At 42.2% G+C, this 8,603-nt stretch overlaps 1 protein-coding gene across 1 annotated transcript in view; it reads left to right on the top strand.

Annotated features, from left to right (window-relative positions):
• Positions 1-8,603, top strand: part of ckap5 (cytoskeleton associated protein 5) — a gene marked incomplete at both ends in the record, with an annotated part of 27,871 nt that continues 19,268 nt past the window's right edge. Inside the window, 12 exon segments of the mRNA XM_035665101.1 lie at positions 1-97; positions 1,127-1,320; positions 3,415-3,621; positions 4,498-4,669; positions 4,771-4,903; positions 5,005-5,105; positions 5,367-5,480; positions 5,657-5,761; positions 6,353-6,442; positions 6,738-6,902; positions 7,232-7,360; positions 7,488-7,649. Coding sequence (XP_035520994.1) covers positions 41-97; positions 1,127-1,320; positions 3,415-3,621; positions 4,498-4,669; positions 4,771-4,903; positions 5,005-5,105; positions 5,367-5,480; positions 5,657-5,761; positions 6,353-6,442; positions 6,738-6,902; positions 7,232-7,360; positions 7,488-7,649 — 1,629 coding nt within the window.

The raw sequence follows: 8,603 nt of genomic DNA, 5'->3' as shown, positions 1-8,603 counted from the left end.
TTGAGTACCTTTGGGGAAGCCCGCCCCCCGAGTGGCCGCCATGGGGGACGACAGCGAGTGGATGAAGCTTCCCGTCGACCAGAAATGTGAACACAAGGTGACTGTTGTGTAAACCGTATACTTTCTCCTTCGAAGACAAACTGCCCTTGTGAGAGAATGATGATGCGTAGTGTTTCCTTTTGTGTCGATGTTGGACCAGCTAATGGTTCCTAGGCTTCAGCCGGTATTTGCTGTAGCTCATCTTCACTCAAACAGCTTTCAGCATCTGAGCATCTCCCTGGATGGTTAAAGGATGAGGCTGCTGATATTTTATATTTTGCTTATTGTCTAATAACCCAGGCCAACAATTAATGTATGTATCTACTGACATGTATCCAAAGTACGGTTGCACAATTAATGGAAATATTATCGAAATCGCAGAAGCTCCAATTTGTTTGATAAAGATAATGTGACAAACGGCAAGCAGCAGGAGAGATGCCCTGGACTACAAAGCTTTTTTTCCAGATGTAAGAAAGCACGTTTGTTTGTCACAGACCCCAAATGCTAGATCATCATGATTTTAAAAAACACATTTCTTTTCTACCACAAGCATAGTAAACATTATTTTGGCAGATTAAAAAAATGACGACTCCCAGCAGGTATTGTTTTTAGCTTCCTGAGCATGTGAGCCTGAGTGTTCATTTTAGACTGCAGCCAAATGCGAACCAGTGTTGAAGGGGAAAAATTAGAATGCTGACCACAGGCTAAACTCAATTTCCTGCTCCACTGCTATGTAACGTTACTGATTCGTCTTTTTATATCCCAAACAAAGGCCTCTTCTTGGTCCGTACATCATCAAACCACAACTTGAACTCAGTGTTAAGAGCCCAGGTTAACTCTAGGGCCTCATAAATTAACCTCAGCCTACTGTACACGGCAAACGGAGGAGAATAAGAGCCATTATGAATGTAGGTCACATCCCCTGTCTGTTATCCAGACATCAGTCTTCCCACTAGGACCTGGAAAGACATTTGTGTTTGTCCATGTACATCTAGTATTTCTTTGTGTTTCTTACAGGAGAAGGAAGCAGGACTGGATGGGTTTAACAAACCACAGCTGATTTAACTTTGTGTCTCTTGTTCTTAAGGTGTGGAAAGCCCGTCTAAATGGATATGAAGAAGCTCTGAAGTTGTTCCAGAGGATAGAAGATGAGAAGAGTCCAGAGTGGGGGAAGTACCTAGGACTGATAAAGAAGTTTGTCACAGACTCTAATGCTGTGGCTCAGCTTAAAGGCCTGGAGGCTGCCCTGGCCTTCGTTGAAAATGCCCATGTAGCCGGCAAGTAAGTAATGGTTTCAGCAAGGATTTCATCTGCAAGCTTATATGAAAAGTCTGAAAATCTGGAGGATTCAGACTGAAAACAGCCCAGTTAACATTAGTGAGGGTGTGTTGTTTAAGGTACCAGTGAGACAATGAAATACAGCTCATTCATCGTAACGGATTATTCTGTCACTCCCCAAAAGTTGACATCCGGCACATGGCAGAATAAAAGAATACAGGCAGGGCTGCAGAGTATCTGCATATACAGACACTGTCAAATACTTCTAGTGGCTCACAGGGGATGATTAAGAGGGATTATGCTCATAAATCTACACATTTTGTGGAAAAACTCCATGTGCCTTTTTTAATGAGGGTCTTTCATGCAGGCTTTAAGTCGGTGTGACTCTGAGCACAGCCAGAATGAGATGTTAAACACCAATTTTTTTTAAAATGTAAAAAAAAAAAAAGTTTTAAATAAAGCTTGTATCATTGATTTTAGAGCCCTCCTCTGTGTTCACCAGCAGAGTAACCTGATGCCTGGCTGAGTGTTATAAATGGCACGACCGGCAGAGCTAATGCACAGTATTATCTCAACTAAGTCAACTAAGGAAGCACGCACCATATTGATGTCGTTTTTGGTGCTGGGATGTTCACTGAATAAATAATCCCCCAAAAAATAAACAAATAACATTGCAATGTTGTAATCCTGCAGGCTGGCTGTTTGTTAGAATGTGGAGGAACTGCCACTGTCTGACCAAATTACTGTGGAATTTAAGAGATGATGGGGTCCTAATAATAATAATGGATGTGCTAATAGGGAATGGGGTGTGGTGATCAGTGAAGTCAGTGGTGTAGGTGAGTGGTTGTGAGAGGAATGTGACAATGCTGCAGAGAAGAAGGCCAAAAGAGGAAAGCATGGGCAGTCTGAGGGAAGAGAAGCTATAGTGCTTGGGGCATTAGGCCCAGGTGCTCCCAGCTGCACTGACAGCACAACCCCACCCATCATTTACTTGTGAGACAATAGGTCTTTTTGATGGCAGCTATGACCTTAATGATACAAGGGCACTGGAACTGAAATCAATTGCAGCTATTATATTAGTTACGACTTTTTTTCAAGTAAAAAGATCCACCGTGACGTCAATGACATCAGTGACCTAGCCACACCAAAGCACATATCAGTTATTGTGTAGTTGTTCTAGTCCTGTTGAGCCACCGCCCAACTCTCTGTGTGTGTGTGTGTGTGTGTGTGTGTGTGTGGACTAGAAAGACTAGAAAGGTGCTATACAAGTACAGGTCCACTTAATTATTTAAGAAATACATTTTATTTTTTTAAACGTCCGCCTCTCATTCCCACTGAAAGAGCGCAGCTACAACCGAGTCGAGACAAAATATAAAGTTTATACAGAATACTTTATCTTCATGGATTATTTTGATGCTGAATTGACTTTAGCTGGTGTTTCTAGAGTTATGTGCTGTTTTACAGATGTTAGGAATTTTCAGATGTGATATTTCTTAAAGGAGTTTGGGTGCAGTGAGCCTAAGTTGGTCTCAGTTGCTACACCCTACGAAATCACTAGGTAACTGCTAAAGTATGATAAGTTTGTCTGATGTTGACAGCAGTTAGTCATTAGTTTGATCAAAGAAAGAAAGTTGTGTAGTGTGAACAGTACAGTGATCTAAGGACTTTGTACTTGAACTGAGGCATAAGTAGAACTTATTTAGCCTGGCGTTACTAGACTGCTTCACAAATACAAAATAATCTTTCTGTCTGTGAAAACTACTATACCTAGCTAGACTACATTATCTTAGAAACATGTCTCCGACCACAGTTCAAAGTAACAATGCAAAAACCACTCAAAACCAATAAATGAATAAAAAACACCATTTGGATTACTCTTTACCAGGCTAAATCTTAGTCTTTACTGCAATTGTTACGTACCCAAGTTTAAACTGTCTGCGTGTTGATTTAGCTTTTATCAGATGAAATTCAAACATGTCTTTGCATACTGACCTTTTGTTAAAGCACATGCAAGTCAACCTTGTTCATAAGACTGTGTCCATAAGTGTCCTGCGTGTTCTGACAGTCAGTGTTTTGTATGAATGCTCTTTCCTACAGAACGACAGGTGAGGTGGTGTCCGGCGTGGTGACCAAAGTGTTCAACCAGCCAAAGGCCCGAGCTAAGGAGCTGGGCGCAGACATCTGTCTGATGTACATCGAGATCGAGAAGGCTGAGGTAGTTCAAGACGAGCTCCTCAAAGGACTGGACAACAAGAACCCCAAGATAGTGGTGGCCTGCCTTGAGACACTCAGGAAGGCCCTCAGGTCAGTGCTACTTTCCAGGGTTAGAATGGACCACGAAGCTATGTAAACTTTGTGAAACGTTATTTATGACATTCAATCATTGTACAGCCCTATAGGGATGTTAATTTGCATCCAGAGTGGGAAAGTGAGATCTGGTCACAAGTGGTCACTTGAGACGCATGTGGAGAAGTGTGTGCACTTGTGATCGAATCACCTCTATGGTAAAGGGGCGGCTGTGGCTCAGACGGGTTGTCCACTGTGGCTCAGCGGGTGGTCCACTAATTGGAAGGTTGTTGGTTCGATCCCCAGCTCCTCCCGCCACGTGTCGAAGCATCCTTGAGCAAGATACTGAACCCCAAATTGCTCCCGATGCTGTGCATCAGTGTGTGAATGTGAAGGTTAGTTTTGTTCGATGGACTTTTGCCATCACTGGGTGAATGTGTGTGAAAGGGTGAATGTGGCACGTAGTGTAAAAGCGCTTTCAGTGGTCGGAAGACTAGAAAGGCGCTATACAAGTACAGGTCTATTTACCATTTAACTTAACAGTACAATGGTAATGTACAACATACAGTGCGGTATTAATGGGGTCACAACATGGTGATGAGGTTGTTATATAGGTTTTGTCAATGTAATATTAGTGTAAGTACCATATTATAATGCTGAAATGTACGTGCTACTAATTTTCTATGAATATCGTCTCATAGGATGCAATACTAAAGTTTAAAGACAGTCGAGAAGAAACGGTGTGGTGTTTTTGACCCCGTTCCTAAGAGCTGTTAAATATCAACATCAATATGCAGGCCAAAACAGTTTGTCTGGTACTTCAGTATATAGTATATGCTATATCATGGCAATGACACTAACCCTTTGTCGCCTGTTGGTCTGATCTTCCCCTAGTGAGTTTGGATCTAAGATAGTGACGTTAAAGCCAGTGGTGAAGATTTTACCCAAGCAGTTTGAGTCCAGAGAAAAGGCGGTGAGAGACGAAGCCAAGCTTCTGGCTGTAGAGATCTATAAATGGATCAGAGACGCTCTGAGACCTCCGCTGCAAAACATCAACTCCGTACAGGTGGGGCAGGCTCGTCATTGCATACTTGCACTCCTTTTTTTATTATTCAGCTCTCTGGATCAAGTTGAACTAAACCATGCCTGTTGGTTATGTCCCTGCAGCTGAAGGAGCTGGAGGAGGAGTGGGTGAAGCTGCCTTCATCTCCTCCTAAGCAAACCCGGTTCCTTCGCTCACAGCAGGACCTGAAGGCTAAGTTTGAACAGCAACAAGCCCAAGGAGGAGAACCGTCTGACGGTAGGTTTAACTACGTAGCTAACTGCTAACACATTTATATGTACATGGTTTTTCTTTGTTGCTTTTCTTTATGTTGTGGAGTCTTTCCTGTTCCTTTTCAGGAGAAGATGAGGTAGAAACAGTGGCAGCAGTGGATCCTTATGAACTGCTGGAAGCTGTGGAGATTCTGTCCAAGATGCCCAAAGACTTCTATGAAAAAATAGTAAGTTTATCTGACTATGTTGACTGCTCAAAACCCCCTGAAGTCTGTCTGTTAACTGGCCAAACAGGATAGCCTCTTAAGATATCCAAAGACAAAACTGTGACTCTGTATGTATTCACATCACTGGCTTGTTTGAACCAGTTGTTTTGAAACCTGGGGCCATGCATTTAAGCAAATGTGAACACAGCAATTGCACTCTGATGCAGGGCAATACAAGCAGGCAGAGATGTTGCAAGTGGTGACAGTGCTGTGTTTCTGCAGGAAGCTAAAAAGTGGCAGGAGAGGAAAGAAGCTCTGGAGGCTGTAGAGGCTCTGACCAAGAACCCCAAACTGGAGAATGGAGACTACGGAGACCTGGCCAGAGCCCTGAAGAAGGTAAAGCACATTTTAAGTTGGAAATCTATCTGGAAGAAAGTTACAGGGAACATACTGGGGACCTGTAAGACAAGCTCTTTAAAATTCCTAAATGTCTCATCATACATAAAGTTTGGTCTCAGGTTGAGGGGGATCTGGTGACTCTATGTTGTACACTTACTAGTTTTATGTTCCAGGTTGTCGGTAAAGATGCCAATGTGATGCTGGTGTCAATGGCAGCCAAATGTCTGGCTGGACTGGCGACTGGTCTCAGGAAGAAGTTTGGGACATATGCAGGACAAGTAAGTTAAATTAATCTGTTTATGTTGTGATTTCTTTTGTTGTTGCAATAACTCAAAATGCCAAGAGAAGAGTTTGTATTCTCGCCTAAAAGAGTGATTTTTGTTTATTTGTTCATGTGTAAATATTTGTATCAAAATCTACTTAACATAACAAAAGTACTTGATAACCTGTATAATGATGACCCAGGATTTCGCAGGCTTTTTGGGGGGACTCTTGCAGCCTAAAATGCCTGATTTCACAGCAGCTTTTAAAAAAACAAACAAAAAAACTGATGAATGCTGCAATGTTTTGTGGCCTTTTTATTTTTTTGGCAATAAAATAGTGGGACAAAGTGACAATTGCTAAAACAGTGGTTATTAATTATTTTTGTATAATTCATTAATAATTGAAGGCAACTTGTTCCAGTGAGGATAAAATCGCACTGTTTGCAACTTGAAACAAAGTGAGTTGTTTTGAAGTTTGGCTCAACGAGTCGCGGCTTGGTTGCATTTTGTATTAATTTGTGCCATCGTAACTTCCTTGAGGGACTGACCTGGAACAACAAATGAAGTCTTTGATTACCACTGACTTGGAGCTCTGTGTGTACGTAGGTGGTTCCGACTATTTTGGAGAAGTTCAAGGAGAAAAAGCCTCAGGTTGTCCAGGCCCTGCAGGAGGCTATTGACGCCATCTTTCTCACTGTAAGTACAATCTTAATACTTGGATTGAATATTTAGTATATTGAGCATAACTAATTGAAGCTACTGTGATTAAAAACGCCACCCCTGTTCTAAAGTCAGCCTGTTGTTGGCTTTGCAAGTATGACCGTACAGGGCTGCTGCAACCCCTCATTTACAGACTGTCCTAACTTATTGACTGCTGGTTTTTCTAGAGCACTTCACTGACTCTCCAGACCAGCTTCTAATGCATTTTACAAGACTAATCTAAGTTGGTTTCTACTGTATTTAATTTGATCTTTATTTATTCTTTTTCCAGACCACTCTCAGTAACCTGTCAGAGGACATCCTGTCTGTAATGGACAATAAGAACCCCTCCATTAAGCAGCAGGCCTCTCTGTTTCTGGCCCGTTCCATGAGACACTGCACACAGGCTGCGCTGCCCAAGAGTGTCCTCAAACCCTTCTGTGCCGCTCTAATCAAGGTACATACACCCCATAGCATTTCCTTTGTGGTAATACTTTACAGAAGGCATTTGTTGTTTCTTATAGCATGGTGTAGTAATGTCAGACTTAAATGAAAATGGGGTTAGATAAAATACCAAAAAAGTACTTTAGTAAGTAAAGTATAAATACTAGCATGTGTGAGAGCCCATCGTTGCTCCCTGCAGACACAATGATTCTCCTTAGAACTGGGCCATAGGATTAAAGACATAGCTAAGTGTGAGATGATGTTCGCTGGTTTAAAATGGAATGGAAGTTCTCTTGGCTCCCATTTGTAATGTCCCTGTCCTCTCCTCTTTAACCATCTCAGCAAGTCAACGACTCAGCTCCAGAAGTGCGTGACGCCGCCTTCGAAGCTTTGGGGACAGCAATGAAAGTGGTGGGAGAGAAAGCAGTGAACCCTTTCCTGACTGACTTGGATAAACTCAAACTGGATAAGGTAAGGATCAGCAAAAGAGTTGAAGGAAGAGGAAACGCATCATCAGCTAGGATCAGTTTCAACCAGGAGGAAGAGCCCAGTTTTCTTAACGAAGTGCTAACCTCTGTTCTCTGTCTTATGCTAACAGATAAAGGAGAGTGCTGATAAAGTGGAGCTTGCTGGAGGGAAGAAGGGTGCAGGAGGTGGAGGTGGGGACAAGAAGCCAGCAGCTAAAGCTCCTCCCTCTGCTGAAGCTGCACCCAAATCCTCTGCCCCACCCAGGAAGACCCAAAGTGCTGCTGCCAGCAAGGTATTACGATTAAGAAAAAAAATATTTAAAGGGACCTATTATGATTTCTCTTATTTTGTCAAAGTGCTTCTTTGGTTGTGATGGAAGTAAAGTATTTTCTGCTATTCCTTCGGAGGTCTCCCCCTCAAATCTTGGTTATTTACGAAGATGGCTTCACTTATTGAAGTAGCTAGAGGTATATTAGGCATGTGAGCACTCTCTCAATGTTGGAGCAGAGCAGCCCGAGGACATCACAGGGAAGACCGGAAAATATTTTCTCCATAAAATATGATCCAGTTTCACCAAAATGACTGAATAAAATGGTGTTTTTGTACAGCCCAGCCCCCAGAAACCATCCCTACCATTTTTCCGACCTAATAGTTGTGGTCTGATAAATAAATTGGCCCATCAGAAGAAAGTGGGCTTTTTAGAGAGCGGGGCTTAAAGAGACTACTAGAGAAATATGGCTTTGGGTTTTTTTTAGGGACCGAGCCAGCGACCGCTGGAGGTCCCTATTGAAACTGCTATTTTTGTTTCTTCTTATTTTTAGCGCCTTCGTCGACTGGCGTTTTTTTTTGCCCCCCCTGAACAGTATACGGAAAAGTCAATTTTATTTGGCAAAGTTGTCAGGCCTGGCGAAAAATGTTATATTCTATGCGTCGCTTTTGGGTCAGCCACTAGGTGGCGCTATTGTCAAGAAATTGCATTTAGGCTAATAACTTCTGCATCTTTTGTCACACATTCAAAAACCTTATATCCACGCGTTCAGTGAATGGAGCTGAATCTCCCCATATAGGCCACGCCCATTTTCGCCTAGAGATTTTTTTTTGCTAGAGCCCAAAATGTCTATAAACTACTTTTTCGTGTATTTCCTATGCACTTTGTCCGATTCACACGAAACTTTTCACGTAGCATCTGGAAAAAACGTGATTCAAAGAATTTCAATACTTCAAAAAAATAAGCCCGTTATAAAAT

This window comes from Morone saxatilis, unplaced genomic scaffold (genome assembly GCF_004916995.1).
Source record: "Morone saxatilis isolate NCDOM2014 unplaced genomic scaffold, NCSU_SB_2.0 Contig2, whole genome shotgun sequence".
In the NCBI taxonomy this organism is placed as follows: domain Eukaryota; kingdom Metazoa; phylum Chordata; class Actinopteri; family Moronidae; genus Morone; species Morone saxatilis.
The sequence above is the reverse complement of the archived record's forward strand: the minus strand, read 5'-3'. Positions and strand labels throughout refer to the sequence as shown.